The sequence below is a fragment of the Coloeus monedula genome, assembly GCF_965178545.1.
Source record: "Coloeus monedula genome assembly, chromosome: 2".
Lineage (NCBI taxonomy): Eukaryota > Metazoa > Chordata > Aves > Passeriformes > Corvidae > Coloeus > Coloeus monedula.
In genome coordinates this window covers 119,497,038-119,512,859 of record NC_138782.1, presented here as the reverse complement: position 1 = coordinate 119,512,859, position 15,822 = coordinate 119,497,038, and the positions used below count along the sequence as shown (strand labels likewise).

At 57.6% G+C, this 15,822-nt stretch overlaps 1 protein-coding gene across 3 annotated transcripts in view; it reads right to left on the bottom strand.

Moving 5' to 3' along the window:
* Positions 1-2,807: 2,807 nt before the first annotated feature.
* OTOF (otoferlin) overlaps positions 2,808-15,822 on the bottom strand; it is a gene marked incomplete at both ends in the record, with an annotated part of 78,284 nt that continues 65,269 nt past the window's right edge. For 2 of the 3 annotated variants that reach the window (XM_082276672.1, XM_082276673.1), the window contains 13 exons: positions 2,808-2,988; positions 3,566-3,666; positions 3,828-4,006; positions 5,052-5,293; positions 6,558-6,656; positions 8,476-8,564; positions 9,346-9,488; positions 10,201-10,361; positions 10,945-11,115; positions 11,624-11,751; positions 13,086-13,223; positions 13,362-13,496; positions 14,334-14,488. In XM_082276672.1, coding sequence (XP_082132798.1) covers positions 2,808-2,988; positions 3,566-3,666; positions 3,828-4,006; positions 5,052-5,293; positions 6,558-6,656; positions 8,476-8,564; positions 9,346-9,488; positions 10,201-10,361; positions 10,945-11,115; positions 11,624-11,751; positions 13,086-13,223; positions 13,362-13,496; positions 14,334-14,488 — 1,922 coding nt within the window. The remainder of the gene's footprint in view (positions 2,989-3,565; positions 3,667-3,827; positions 4,007-5,051; positions 5,294-6,557; positions 6,657-8,475; positions 8,565-9,345; positions 9,489-10,200; positions 10,362-10,944; positions 11,116-11,623; positions 11,752-13,085; positions 13,224-13,361; positions 13,497-14,333; positions 14,489-15,822) is intronic. The other variant, XM_082276674.1, reaches the window with a different exon arrangement.

Here is a 15,822-nt window from a genome sequence, read left to right as displayed (position 1 = left end):
CCAGTGCCAGAGGGCAGGGCTGGATGGGATTTTGGGAAGGAATTGTTCCCTGGGAGGGTGGGCAGGAGCTGGGCTGGAATTCCCAGAGAAGCTGGGGCTGCCCCTGGATCCCTGGCAGTGCCCAAGGCCAGGTTGGTTGGGGCTGGGAGCCACCTGGGATAGAGGGAGGTGTCCCTGCCCATGGCAGGGGTGGGGTGGGATGGGCTTTAAGGCCTTTTCCCACCCAAACCAGTCCGGGATTCCCTGGGTCGCTTCATTAACCCTGGGGACACTTTCCAGAAGGGAATTTGGGGGTATTTTTGGCAGTCTGTAATAAGGGGGCAGGGGCTGCAGAGGGGCTCTGTGACCCCCCCAGCTGCTGCTTCACAGCTGGGCTCTGCTGGCTGAGAGCTCTTCCTTGCAAAACCTGTTCCCTGGCTGTGCTTGTCCTGCTCCTCTGGCTCGCCCCCCATGCCCAAAGCCCCACCTGCCCCAGAGCATGCCCGGGTTGGCTCCAGGGAGCCGGGGGAGCTCCGAGTCAGTCAGGAGAAGGCAGGGAGAAGGTGTGGGGTCTGTCCTGGCCCCCTGCAGCCCAGCTGGGATTTCCTCCAACAAGGATTCAGGGGTGGGGAAGCAGCTGTGGTAGGGAATGTCCTCTTGTGACAAATGACTGAGATCAGTCAAAAAACCATCGTCCAGGGGATCAGTAAAAAGCAGATTTAGTAAGAAGCCAGAGCACAGTAAAAGAAGCAGGAGCTGGTCAGACAGCAGCGGTGCCTGGGAGCAGACGGCATTTCTGATCAGCTCCAGAGGAGCTGAGCCCAGGTGCTCTTTGTCAAGGCTGAGGCCTAAGGAGCATTTCTCAGATCACGGTGCAGCCTGGAAAAGGGGGGGATGCACCCCACAATCCACCCCGTGACTAAAGCCAGCTTCTTCTGCTCCACACTGTGGGGGTGTGGTGACCTCTGGCCTCTGTGCCTATAAACAGAGATTTAATTATGCTCCAATTATAAATTGAGGGAAATTTTTGATCAGGTTACCTTTTTTCCATGGCTTCTTTGAATGTGATGGAACGACATTATCTGTGTGGGGCAGGTTTGTGTGATCAAGGAACTGACTTGGCCCGGTTTGGGGTGAATCACCACGAAGGTCAGTGAAGAAGGAGGGGGAGGAGGTGCTCCAAGAGTCAGAGCCAAAATTCTTCTGCAAGCCGTGGTGAGGACCGCAGTGAGACAAACTGTCCCCGTGTAATCCGTGAAGTCCATGGGGGATGCACAGATCCACTCGCAGGCAGAAGAAGCTGTGACCCAGTGGGAGATCAGAGAGACAGAGGGCCCTTGCATCCAAATTAGAGCATCCTATCCTTAAAAGACTGCACCCCATGGGTGACTGACCCACGCCACAGCAGCTCTGGGAAAACTGTTGTGCCCGTGGCAGGGACTCGTGGCACAGCAGAAGAAAGACTCCTCTCCCTGAGCGAACTGAAAAAGATCTCCAGTACCAAACTCACCAAAACCCCCACGCCCTGTCTCCCTGCGCTGTCAGTGGGAAAGAGGGAGGGGCTGGGGGGGAAAAGAATGTTTTGAAAGCTTTTTTTATTTCTCATTATCCTCCTCCGACTCTGTTAATAATAAATTTACTTCATACCTTTCTTTACACTTGAACCTGTTTTGCCCTTAGAGTGTTTTTCCCCCAATCCTCATCTCAACTCACAAACCTTTCATTATTTCTTTTTCTGAACAAACAGCTTTCGCAGGTGCCTGGTGTTTGGCCAGCGTCAAACCACGACACCCACTACCACGAGGACCTGGACGTGAAAGCTGGTTTTTATTGACTGACTGGGACAGTAATATCCTCATTCAAACATCGCTGAGGTGGCCTCAGTTCTTCAGTGGGGATCTTGCACACCGGGAGCTGAGAAAGGCGGCTCTGCAGCAGCTGGACACCGCCGAGAGCCGAGGAAAGAGCCCTTCCCCAGGACACACGGCCAGAAGGACTCCAGCCGCAAGAATTACCAAGCCAAACAAAATACGCGGAGAATCCGGCAGGAGACCAGGAGCTCAGACTGTGCCAGAGGAGCCGTGAGCCCCGGGGATGTCCAGCCAGCGCCACCTCGGGCTGGGTGATCTTGGGAAGACGTCTGAGCTGTGGGACACGTCCCAGTCTCTGCCGGAGCCGTGGGAGGGAAGGGCAGGCTCTGCCCCTGGCCCACCCCAGGGCTCTCTGCGGGGCCTGCTGGGGCACCGTGTCCAGCATTCCTGAGGTGGGACGGATCCCTGTGCCGGGGAATGTGACCTCCAGAGCTCCGAGTGGAGCGGGGATGGTGCTGGCAGCGGGGTCAGGCACGGGGGATGCTCTGTGCCCTCACTCTGGTGGGGCCGGCACATCCCCAGCGGCTCCAGCCCAGCTCCCTGCTCCATCCTGGATTCTGAACGTCCCTCCAAGGAGCCTTTCTGGAGCCCTCCCGCAGCTCCAGGAATGCAGCCCCAGCTCCCATCTCCTTCCCCTGATTCCCAGGAAGGCACCAGCCACGACCCCAATGGGCAGAGGCCACGGAGACTCCCACAGGAGCCAGCTGGGCACCTCTCCCAGCGCTGGTGAGGGATGCAGAGTCTGGGGATCTGTGCCGTGCTCCAGCCCCACTTCCCTGGGACTAAAGCCTGAGTGGGACCCACAGAGGGGGAATGCAAAGAGGAGGCCCAGCAGCAGCAGCAGCAGCAGCAGGGAGGAGATACCCCCAGGGCTGCCCAGAGGTCACAGGGAGGAGAAGGACACGGAGCTGGGAAGGTTGTGCCAGGGGCTGGGGACACGGGAGAGGCTCCCACCCTTCACGCTCCCAGCAGCTTCTTGACCATGTATCCCGGCATGCTGTAGAGGAACAGGGCCACCATGATGAGGAGCAGCAGGGCCAGCACAATCTTGATGATGAGCCACTTGTAGCGGGTGCAGATGAGGTATTTGATGGACTTGAGCGGGTTCAGGAACCAGATGAACGACGTGTCCGGGCGGCTGCAGAGGAAACAAACACCCATCGTTAATCCATCGCCAGGGAAGAGGGATTCATGGACCTCAGAGCCCATCCATGGGCAGGGACACCTCCCACTGTCCCAGGCTGCTCCCAGCCCCAGTGTCCAGCCTGGCCTTGGGCACTGCCAGGGATCCAGGGGCAGCCCCAGCTGTTCTGGGCACCCTGTGCCAGGGCCTGCCCACCCTCCCAGGGAACAATTCCTTCCCAATATCCCATCCAGCCCTGCCCTCTGGCAGTGGGAAGCCATTCCCTGTGTCCTGTCCCTCCAGGCCTTGTCCCCAGTCCCTCTGCAGCTCTCCTGGAGCCCCTTCAGGCCCTGGAAGGGGCTCTGAGCTCTCCCTGGATCCTTCTCTTCTCCAGGTGAGCACCCCCAGCTCTCCCAGCCTGGCTCCAGAGCAGAGGGGCTCCAGCCCTGGAGCAGCTCCGGGGCCTCCTCTGGAGCCATTCCAACAGGTCCATGTCTTCCTTGTTTTGGGGCCCACATCTGGATGCAGCACTCCAGGTGGGAGTAGAAGCCCATAATCCCAGGTCTCTGCTGCAGAGGCTTTTCCTGCTCACTTGGGTTTCTCCAGGGGATCAGGCTCGTTTCGGGCCAGCCCAGCAGGGGATTTCTCGGCCTCCTCTGCTGTCAGAAGGTGCAGCTCAGCCTCGACTTTGCCCTGCAGGGAGCAGAGAGCTGTGCTGAGGCCTGGAACACGCTCCCACCTCCATCCCCCAGGGCAGAGGGGTCCCGAGGGAGCGAAGCCATGTGGGGGGATGCGGGGTGTCCACAAAGAGTGCAGTCCCCAGGAGGCAAACCCTCCCTTTCCCCCATCCTTACGGTGATCTCCAGCTCGTCGTTCTCGTCTCTGGCCACAAATGGCCACCAGCCTTTGACCCGCTTCTGCTTGAAGATGGAGATCATGGGCAGCTCGGCCTCGTTGGTCACCATCTCCAGGCTGCACTGCTTGGATGTCTTGGCTCCCCGGGGGAAGCGGTTCAGGTCCAGCTCAATGGCTCCTGCCAGGACAAAGGGGAGCACAGAGGTTGGCACCCCAAAAAGGCCAAGTCCTTGCCTGGAGAGGGGCTGGACCAGCATCTCCTGCCCTGGGGAGCAGCTTTGAACCAGCTCTGGGAAGGAAAAACACGGTGTCTTGGCTACAGGAGGAGTGGAGAAAAGGGATCTCAGAATGATGGGATCATGAATGTTGGAAAAGACCTCTGAGACCACCAAGCCCAACCTGTGCCCAATCCCCACCTTGTCCCCAGCCCAGAGCTCTGAGTGCCACCTCCAGCCCTTCCTTGGACACCTCCAGGGATGGGCACTCCAAACCTCCCTGGGCAGCCCCTGCCAAGGCCTGAGCACCCTTTCCATGCAGAAATTCCTGCTGCTGTCCACCCTGAGCCTGCCCTGGCCCAGCCTGAGGCCGTTCCCTCTCCTCCTGTCCCTGTTCCCTGGCAGCAGAGCCCGACCCCCCCGGCTGCCCCCTCCTGTCAGGGACTTGTGCAGAGCCACAAGGTCCCCCCGGAGCCTCCTTTGCTCCAGCCTGAGCCCCTTTCCCAGCTCCCTCAGCCGCTCCTGCTGCTCCAGCCCCTTCCCAGCTCCATTCCCTGCCCTGGGCACTCTCCAGCCCCTTCCCAGCTCCGTTCCCTTCCCTGGACACGCTCCAGCCCCTCAGGGTCTCTCCTGTCAGGAGGGGCCCAGAGCTGCCCCCAGCACTGGAGGTGCCCCAGCAGTGCCAGCACAGGGGACGGGCACTGCCCTGGCCCTGCTGCCCCCCCAGAGCTGGCACAGCCCTGGGGCCAGTGGCCTCTTGCCCCCCTGGGCACACCTGGGCTCGTGTCCAGCCACTGGCACCACCACGGCCTTTTCCAGCCCCTCTGGCCCAGCCTGGAGTGCTCTGTGGGGTTGGTGTGACCCCAGTTCAGGCCCTGCCGCTTGGCCTTGGCCCATGGATCCAGCCTGTCCTGATCCCTCTGCAGACCCTTCCTGCTCTCTCATCCCACCTGCTCCATCCAGCAGCAGCTCAAGGGGTTTGTGGGATGCTCTGGACCCTCCACATACCCAGGAAATCATCGGCCGAGAAGTGGTCGGCATCCCAGACCTGCAGGGTGAGGCGGGCTGGGATCTTGTACTCGGTCTCATCCCAGGAGAACATGGACTCCTTCTTGGAGATTACGATCTTCTCCTCGGCCATCAGGTAGTCGAAGGGGAAGATGTAGCGCCAGTTGAAGTTGCCTTCACCGGTGAGGGAGTGGTAATGGACATCCGTGTCCTGCTTGTCCTCCTGCTGCCCCTTCAGCCACCTGCAGGGCCCGGGGGGTGAGAGGGGGGGCACAGGTTTACACTGGGAAGGAGAGGGCACAGGACCACCCTGTCCAGGCAGCCAGGCTGTCTCCAGGACTGGAAGGAACTAAAAGATGTGAACGAGGCACTGGGGCTGCTCCAGACACTGCAGCAGCAAATCCAAGGGGCAGGAGGGTCCCAGAGGGAACAGAGGACTTCGGGAGATTCAAGGGGATTGTCTGAGGGTCTACCCTGGGCACGGAGGTGTTAAGGAACTGTACAGGAGCTGGGGGCACTGCTGGGGAGGCTGGAGCAGAGCAGGATGGAAAGGGATCAGAGCTGGAGAGGGACTGGGGACAAGGGATGGAGGGACAGGACACAGGGAATGGCTTCCCAGTGCCAGAGGGCTGGATGGATGGGATACTGGGAAGGAATTGTTCCCTGGGAGGGTGGGCAGGCCCTGGCACAGGGAAGCTGTGTCTGCCCCTGGATCCCTGGCAGTGCCCAAGGCTGTTCCAAGCTCCGTCCAACCTGGCCTTGGACACTTCCAGGGATGAAAGGTGCTGAAATTCCAGAGGGATGGAGCTGCTGGGATGGCTCCAAGGTCTCCCTGGATCTCAGGGGTTTTGCTTGGATTCCTTGGAGCTGCATCCCATGGGATTTGTCTGTTGAGAGACAGAACCGCAGCCTGGGATAGTGGAAGGTGTCCCTGCCCGTGGCACCCCATCCCCATGGGATGAGGTTTAAGGTCCCTTCCCACCCAAAGCATTCCACGATTCTGTGGCTCTCTGATGTGGTGGAATTCTGGAAGGGGCTTTCCCTTCCTGCTGAATGAGGTTGAAGCGGAGATGGGAGCAAACCTTCAGAACAACCACCACCAGTTTGGCTCCAGATGCTGGAACTGGAGGTGTCATGGTGGGAATGCCATGAGGGGGACACCAAGACAAACTCAGAGAGGGGCAGAGGGGACCAAGAGGCCTCATCACCCCCTGCCAGAGACGTCAGGCGTCTCCTCTCCCGCCAGGAAAGCATCGCATTCCAAAACCACCTCAGGGGTGCTCCAGACAGCCACCCGCAGCTCCAAGCGGGGCACCGGGCACAGGCAGTGGGATGTGCAGCCGAGGAGAGGGGAGAGGCAGGAAACGGCACAGGAGACCCCGGCAGCGGTGGGACCCCCAGCACCATCCGCGTCCTACCCCTCTTCCCGCTCCTACCCCAGCAAGGACTGGCGCCCACCCCGGGAGGAGCGGAGGAGGCACCACTGGAATTCCAGGCTGTACCTACCCCCTGACAAAAATGTCACTGGATTTCTCGCCCGTGAAGTAGTCGTCATCCTCCAGGATGACCTCGTCGGTGTTCCACACGATCACCCTGAGCTCGTACCTGCCCGAGGGAGGGAAAGGGAGGTGAGGTATGGGAACAGGGAATGGGATAGGAGGGGACGGGGCGATGCCACCAGAAAGCAGGGCCGGACACCAGGAACAGGGAACTGCTCAAAGGGATCTATCCCAGGGATCAAGAGGGGGTCTCAACCATGGAGATGATTACAGGGATGGGACTCTTGCTATGGGGACAGGCTGGGAGAGCTGGGGGTGCTCACCTGGAGAAAAGAGGGATCCAGAGAGAGCTCAGAGCCCCTTCCAGGGCTCCAGGAGAGCTGGAGAGGGACTGGGGACAAGGGCTGGAGGGACAGGACACAGGGAATGGCTTCCCACTGCCAGAGGGCAGGGCTGGATGGGATATTGGGAAGGAATTGTTCCCTGGGAGGGTGGGGAGGGGCTGGGATGGAATTCCCAGGGAAGCTGTGGCTGTCCCTGGATCCCTGGAAGTGTCCAAAGCTTGAATGGGGCTTGGAGCACCCGGGATAGTGGAAGTTGTCCCTGCCCACGGCAGGAGGTGGAACTGGATGGGCTTTAAGGCCCTTCCCACCCAAACCATTCCATGATTCCATGATTTCCATGTGAGCTCGGATCAGCCTCACCAGGGTGAGCCAAGCACCAAGGGGAGCTTTCCCTTCTCTGCTCGCAGCCTCTACAAGGAACCTGTGGAAGACTCAGTGGGGCAGCCCAGATTGGATTTTGGGAGATTTCTGACCAAAATCAGGTCTGTAAAACAACCAGAGCCCAACTCTCTTCCTGCTCTCCCCCCTTTACTCAAGAGGGCTGTGACCTCTCCCTCCAAAATGGGCTCAGAGTCCTCCTCAGGACTCCAGGAGGTTTGGGGTCTCCCAGGAATTCCCGGCACTGTGCAGCATCCAGGGTGTTTCCCATCACTTCTGCTTGGCTGGGAATTTTGGTGATGGAGGAAGTGGCTCCCACAGTGGGAGTGGCTGGAGGAAGAGCAGAATCCTGGCTCCTGCAGTGAGGTGAGGCTGGAGGGAGGCTCAGGACATGTGGCCACAGCCACAGCACCTCACTGGAAGTACCAGGGAGTCCCCCAGGTGAGGGAAGCACAGCTTCCTTAACCCGGGAATCCTTTGGGATCTCCCTCTGGCGGTGCCCTGGCTGAGCCCATTCGTGGGATTCCTCCACCTTTTCCAGCCCCTCCTGTCTGCTCCTGCCTGTCCCATGCTGTGCCTCTCCCAGCCGGGATCCAGGGATGTTCTCTCCACCCAAGCCTGCACAAGAGGCTCCCAGCAGGATTCCCAGTGCCATCCCTGTATCCCAGCCCTGGGAGTAGGAAAAGGGGCCCAAGGACCTAGGCCAGCAGGGTGAGAGAGGGCTAGGAGGGATATCGCGGGAAGAAATGTCCTTCTTCCCTCTCCATGCACTGTTTGTGCCTGCTCTTTCCTGCTGGGAATGATCAGCTGTCCCAGTCGCCTCCACCACCCCTCCTTCTATCCATCACCTCCTGGGAAAGCCCCCTCCAAACTGCCCTGGGATATCCCTGCCCAGGAGAGGCTCAGGGCTGGGCATTCTGCTTTGCCCTGGCCCCGTGACAAGGCCTGGGAACGATGGAATTTCCCAGTTGACACAGCCAAGAAAGATCGGGAGCTGCAGGGGATGGAAGAGGTGGGATACCACCCTCGGGAGCAGCTCTGGAACTGCCTCCAGTGTTGGGATCTCTGGAAGTGCCAGCATGGCTGAGGAACCCGAGCAGAGGGCTGGGCTGGCCATGGAGCAGCAGCAGGAGATGGGAGAAGATGGGCTCCATCCCCAACCTCCCGTTTTCCCTGGGATTGCTTGGCTGGCCTGTTCCTTACTTCTTTGGTTTCCTGGGAGAAATATCGATGGCAGGGCCAGGCGCTGGCATATCCATGGGGAACATGTCCACCCACATCTCCAGGCGGCCCTGCGGGGTGGCAGAGACACTGTCAGCTCCCCTGGTCCCTCCTGTCCCCTCCTCACCGAGTGTCCCCCTCTTCCCACAGCAATCCCTCCGGCCATGCCAGACATGGAGTGGGACAAGCTTCTCCCATGCCATGAATCCTTCTCCACCCCTGCAGAAGCATCTCATGGAAGGTGTCCCTGCCCATGGCAGGAGGTGGAACTGGATGGGCTTTAAGGCCCTTCCCACCCAAACCATTCCATGATTTCCATGTGAGCTCGGATCAGCCTCACCAGGGTGAGCCAAGCACCAAGGGGAGCTTTCCCTTCTCTGCTCCCAGCCTCTACAAGGAACCTGTGGAAGACTCAGTGGGGCAGCCCAGATTGGATTTTGGGAGATTTCTGACCAAAATCAGGTCTGTAAAACAACCAGAGCCCAACTCTTTTCCTGCTCTCCCCCCTTCACTCAACAGGGCTGTGACCTCTCCCTGCAAAATGGGCTGAGAGTCCTCCTCAGGACTCCAGAAGGTTCAGAGTCTCCCAGGAATTCCCAGCACTGCCTTTTATGTACAGCATCCCAGGGATTCCCAGTCCCTTCTGCTTGGGAATCTCTTGGGAATTTTGCTCCCAGGTACCCCAGATGTGGGGACTCAGGAGGGACTGTGGGAGGTGAAATGGATGAGGATGGATCGGGAGGCACCGGAGATTTTCTCTGCTGGGCTCCCGGGGTGACCTGCCCATCCCGAGGTGGGTCAGGGCTGCTTTGGCCCCCATGGGCCACTCCCGTTCCCGCTGGGATGTGAGACCTGCTCGATGCCCGGTTTGTCAGGGTTGAGCAGCGGCCGCGTCTCCACGTGCTCAGGGACGAGGCGGCAGCCGGCCCGCGGGATGTCCTCCCAGTGCCGCAGCACCGCCAGCGCCAGGTGCTCATCCGTCGGCTTCTTCTGGCCTGGAGGACAAAGGAGATCTTGGACAACTGGGACAGGGATGGCAAAGCACCCGGGGCCTCCACCCCTGCTCCAAGGTGCAGAACTGCCTCACCATCCCTTGGGAACACTTTGTTCCTCAGCCGGCATTTCCTCACTCTGCTCTTTTCTCTCTATCCCTACAGAAGGTCCAGATCCCCATCCAGTCTTCCCTGTCTGAACCAATTCCATGTCTGCTGACCATGTTTTAACTCCTCTCCTTCACCCCTCCTGGCCCGTCTCCCTCTTTCTTGGGCACACATGTGTTGGAAGGCAACCCTCATATCCCATGGTTTGGGAATGCATTTCCATGGATGACTATTTCCTGCACCCTGGAAAAGCCATGAGGTGTCTCCATTGCTCTTTGGACATGCACTGCCAGGGGGGTGTTTCCAGAGGTAGCTTTGGTCACTCTGGGTGTCCATGGATGTCCTTGAGTGATTCCAAGAGGAACCCACTGGCCTGGAGGGGCTGTAGGACTCTGGTCCCATACTGGGATGGTGACTGCAGGGCTGGGGGATGGGGCCACCACATCTGTCTGGGCGGGTTGGACTGGATGACCTTCAGAAGTCCCTTTCAAACCATTCCATGATTCAAATTAGTCTGAGATTCCAACCCTGGATGATGAGCAGACCCCCCAGACCCGCGCTCCCCTCCAGAACCTCCATCCCATGGGATGACCCCACAGCGCCATACCATTTTCATCCTCGATCTCCGTGGGGCCGGTGAAGACCCTGTTGGCAACTTTCACTCTTCCCCCTGGCCCGAAGTGCGGCCCATCCACTTTTCCCTCTTTGCACAGCTTGGACAGGATTTGGGAGGGCTTCATGGGGTCACGCCAGGTGTTGTACCCATGGCTGGGAACAGGAGGGCCAGGTCAGAGAAAAAAAGGTTGGGAGGAAAGAAACATTTTTTTCCCTTTTGCCAGAAAAAAAACCACTGCACCACAAAGGACCCAAAATTCCCAGGGAAAGGATTTGAGGCAGCAGAGGTGAAACTTCAGAGAAAACTTGACCCCTCTGTGCCCCTTCTGCAAACACCTTCCACCCCACCTTGGCTCAGACCTGGAATTCCCAGTGCATCCCACTTGCTTCCTGATGCTCGCATCACCCCACTTGCTCTGCTCCTATTTCAGCCCTGACCTCAACCCTCTTCCCAGTCCGACCAGTCCTCCCAGTCCCTCCCTCCTGCCCTGGGCTCCTGACAACTCATTCCACTGCTCCCTAGTGCTGGTCACAAAACCAGGGACAGCACAGACTCCTCCGTTAAGCCCTGCCCAAGGCAGGATTGGACGGAGCGAGGTCCTTCCCAAAACAAATCATTCCAGGATCAGCAGGCAGTGAAGGGGGAGGATTCCTGTGGGAGCTCTTGGCTCGGGGTGGGAGGTGATGCAGAGGAGGGTCCAGGTGGAAGGTGGGGCAGGGAAGGCTTTTCCCGCACATGGAGTAGGTCTGGGACACCCCGCAGGTTGCCCGGTGCTTGCTGTAGAAGCGATTCTCCAGGTCGATCTTGGTCTCCCCAATGAGGTCGTCGGTGCCCACCAGGTCCCAGTCGTACACAGCCACGGTCAGCATGGACTCCATGGGGAAGGTGGCCTCGATGTCGAAGGATCTGGGATTGGGGGAAGTAGAGAAAAGCAGCTGGAGGGTCTGGCTGCCACTCAGGACAGACCCGTGGTTTGTCCGCCACGGGGGAGGTGGGTATACTCCAGTCCATGGATGGTGTTCAATTTGCATCCACTACTGCAGGACATCTGAGGTGGGTTTAACTCAACCACCAACTCTGCCAGGCCCACCAGCCCTCGACAGGAGGGAAAATCCTTGACCTGGATGTCCCAACAGTTCTGAAACTGAGTTTGTGTTTTATTCTCACTCAAATTTAGGTCTAATGATTCCTCAGTGGGTGTTTCACCCTGATCAGATAAATTTCAGGTTCGTCTCTTAAACACCCGCTCCTACATTGGCCACACACTGGCAAAGAAGGACATCCCAGAAGGGCATCCACACTGTGGGATGAATCCCATCATTCCAGCTCAAGGAGCAGCCACGGGAGAGCTCAGGTGCAGGGCTAAGGGCGGGCAAGCTCAGGCTCAGCTCAGCAATTCCAGGCGCAGACTCACTTCCCAAAGACAGGGTTCAGCTGCTTGGAGATGTAGTTCTCCTTGTCCTTGATGTCCGTCTTGCCCAGCTTGATGGCAATGTAGGGATCGGCTTTCCCGTTGATGTCAGCTGGGTGGAGGTCCGTGGCCTGGAGGGAACAGATGGGATGGGTCACTGCTGTCCCAGGCAGCCATGGATTCAGGGATGGGCTCATTCTCCCATCCCTGAGAACACTCGGCCACTTCAGTCCCTAAACAGAGTGTCTTGGATTGAAACGGGGATATTCCCGCCTCGTGTTAATCCCTGTCCTGGTTTAGGGCAAGGCTGGAGCTGGCTGTGTCCTGAGATGTCACCACAGTCACCTTTGGAATCTCATCAGAGGCAAAAAAGAGGCTCTCGGGAAACACCCTCAACAAGAACCTGACCAAGATGTGGAAACATCCGTCCCCTTCCCCTTGTGTTCTGTCCACACTGGATTCTCCCCAGAGAGGGGGTGAGGACCCCCAAACTCTCCAATCCCACCTCCAAGCATGGCGCAGCAGCAGATGCCCACGTGAGAACACATCCACCCAGTCCTGGCCGGTTTTGGGGTTGACCAACCAATAGGTTGTCTACTATTCCAGCCTGGTGATGGATGGGAGACTCCATATCCCAGCGGGAAGCAGCTCTGGATGGACAACCAGGCTGGTGGGAAAGGAACCAAAAGTAGGTTCCATTTGTAGCACACTGGGACAAGGTGGTGGCAAAGGGCAGCCCAGGTGCTTCCAGCAGGATGGAGACCCCTCCCAAGAGCCTGGCTGCAGAACTCCACACCTGGGGACGGGCGGATGACCAGCTCAGAAGTCAGGAAGTGACTTTTTCCGGAGCACACTCCATATATAAAGGAACAACGCGCATTGGCTGGATATGATCAATGATCAAGGAGCACATGTTCAAGGAAGTGCCCTGTCCTTCAGATGGATCTACTCGATCCTGCCAGATCCCATTCCAGTCTTTTTCTCCCATTCTCTCCCATCCTGAACAATCACTGGGGTGGTGGCATGGCTGTGGAAGGAACCAACGCCTCACATTCCGGGCTGGTCCAAACTATCCATGGGAATTGAGCACTAGGATATGCCGGTCCATCCCACCTGCCGGCAGGAGGTCTCTGGATCTGGCAGGAGCTTGGATCTGTCCTGTTCCCAGTGGTGGGAGCACACAGCCCTGGGGACACCGTTCAGGGTCTGGATACCCTGGGATATGCCTGAACAACTTGGGACAGTGGGAGGTGTCCCTGCCCACAGCAGGGGGTGGAAGGGGATGGGCTTAAAGGTCTCTTCCAACCCAAACCATTCCATAACCAAGGAGCTGCTTCAGTCCTCAAGCGGCATCCCGGGTCCTGATGCACTGGATCTAAATCCCACCATCCCTATGGCACCAGGACCAGCTCTGGGTGGAAGGGAGTGCTGGATCCCGCCTGTCACACCCCAAACTCCCACTCACCCTCACGATGTAGACTCGGACCAGCACATTGATGGGGTCATTGCTGGGGATCCCCTGGAACATCCCAAAGGTGGGGTCATATCCAGCCTCCTTGGTGATGTCATCAGGGAGCGGCACTTTGTAGACGCACATGGAGCCCTGGTGCAAGGGAGAGCACGGCCCGGCTGAGTCCTGCTGCCCAGGGTCTCCAGGGAAGCAAACCCATCCCAAAACACCCTCCCCGAGGTCCCAGCCAACATTTCTGACCGCTCGCTTTGAACCTCCCCACTCACTCACTTTGAACCTCCCCACTATCCGCTCCTCCTCTGTAGCGTTGTCATCATTGTCCCCGATCTTCCCCCGGAGCAGGTTGAAGGTGTGCAGCCAATCCTCAAAGTTGTCAAACTCTGCTTCCAGCTCTTTGTTGAAGACCTGAGATGACAGGAAGATAAAAGGAGGGAATTTGGGATAAAAATAAAGGTGAGGAAAAGATGTGGGGAGTACTCAGGCAGCTCAGAAAAAACAAGGGACAGGACAAGAGGAAATGGCCTCAGGCTGGACCAGGGCAGGCTCAGGTTGGACAGCAGCAGGAATTTCTGCATGGAAAGGGTGGCCAGGCCTTGGCAGGGACTGCCCAGGGAGGTTTGGAGTGCCCATCCCTGGAGGTGTCCAAGGAAGGGCTGGAGGTTGCACTCAGAGCTCTGGGCTGGGGACAAGGTGGGGATTGGGCACAACTGGGACTCGATGGTCTGGGAGGGCTTTTCCAGCCTCAGCGATCCTGGGATTCTGTGAACGTGGACACCTCAGCTCCCAGTGCCTGATTTTTCTAGGAAGGGGAAGGATCTCCAGCGTTACTGGGTTGGAAAAAGGGCATCTCGGAACAACAGGTGGGGCCATTGGGGCCACTGTCTGGGGGTGTCTCAAACCAAGACAAGGACCCAGGTCCAAACTCAATCTGAGCCCCAGAACCACAGGTGACATAAACCCTAAGAAATCCTTGGGATCACTGAACCAGAGCCCATTCCCGCCCTGAATCCCAGCTGGGCCAGCCACATCCAGGCAGGAAAACTCTCCCCTCTAGCTGGGGCATATCCAAGATGCCCCAAGGACGAGCCTATCCCAGGACAGCCCCTTTTCTTGTGACCTTGGACTCCTTCCAGCTATGGAGAGAGGCTGGGAAGCCTTGTCCCAAGATACATCCCTAGGAGAGGTGTCCCAAGGCACATCATCCCTAGGATTAGGTACTTCCTTGGAAGCACCCCCCAGTACCTTGAGTTCATCGATCTTCTGCTGCTTCTTCTTCTCAGGGAGCTCAGGGACTGGCTGCTGCTTCTTTTTCTTGTCATCTTTGGGTGCCTTGGACTTGTCCTTGTTCTTCGCCTGAGCCTTGGAGCCTTTCATGGGAGAGTCACCAAGTTTGGTCTCTGAGTCCGGGGGGGAACGGTGCGGAGGGAGGAGACGGAAATGAGGGTGAGGAGGGAAGGAGGAGATGGAAATGAGGGTGAGGAAAGGTGGAGGAGATGGAAATGAGGGTGAGGAAAGGTGGAGGAGATGGGGCGAGGCTTGGACAAGGTCCTTCAAAGAAGAGGAGCATGAAAGCTGCCAGCTGCCACTGCCTGCAAGTCCCATCCCAGCCCTGTCCTCTTTCCTTGGCTCTGGATCACAGCATCTCCAGGAGCCTGGGGGTCTCTGTGCAGGGAATTCCAGCGCTGACCTCAGCAGGAATCACTTTGAGGACTACAAGACAGGGACAGAGAACTTCGACAGCGGTGAGAAAACCTGGTCCTGCCCACAGCATCTCTTCTTCCTTCTGCCAGAGACTTTTCCTGCTTTATGGAGCCTGGGGAGTGGAAGCCCAGCCTGGGAATACAGAGGGGATGCTTCTGCCCTCAGTTTGTCCAGGAGCAGCTGCAATCCCAGGTCACCAGAGCTCGTTCAGAGCAACCACCAGCCATGGACAGCTGGGAAGATGCTGCTGGAAAAGGTGGATTCAAAGGAAACTTCTCCCCCCGTTGCAATCCCTGTCCCTTGGTGCCTCTGCCAGCTTTCATGAGGGCTGGACAATGCCCAGTGATGGGGACAGACAGACGGAAAAACTTCACATGGAAGAGGAAAGGAAGAAGGAGTGGGAGAGCTGAAGGAAATGGATCATTCTAAAGAGACAGAAAGAAAACCACGGGGGACACCAGAGCAAGCCCAGAAGAACCTGCTCCGAGTTGTCTCCAAGCTCGGCAAGACCCGACCTCATTTTTCCTGGGGTATAAAAATCAGTCTTCCAAAAGAAAGCAGGCTCGGAATTTTACTCAGCTGAAGGATTTTGTGTCACCTGGGCACAACAACAACCCCCTGTCATGGGGACATGGAGCATATGGAAAACGAGGGTGGAATTCCACAGGGACGCCCCTCCCAGCCCTGCTGGCGGCACGGGCAGATGGACAAAGTCATCCTTGACCAACCAGTCCCAGGACTCTTGGCTTGCATAATTTTTGGGGCAAAATCAGTCTCGCCCGAATTTAGGCAATGTCAGAAGCCCACCTGAGCTACGGACCCAACTTCCTTCAGTGAAAAACACATTTAGGCCATAATCAATCCCATAATTTTATAAGAGGATAATAAGTAAAAAAAAAAAAAAAAAATCTCTATATATAATATATATTATATTATATATAATATATAAAATGTTATAAATGGATAAATTAGGTGAGACAACTTGCCCTACATTGTGTATTTGTCTTCACCACCCGCGTTAGGACAGCAA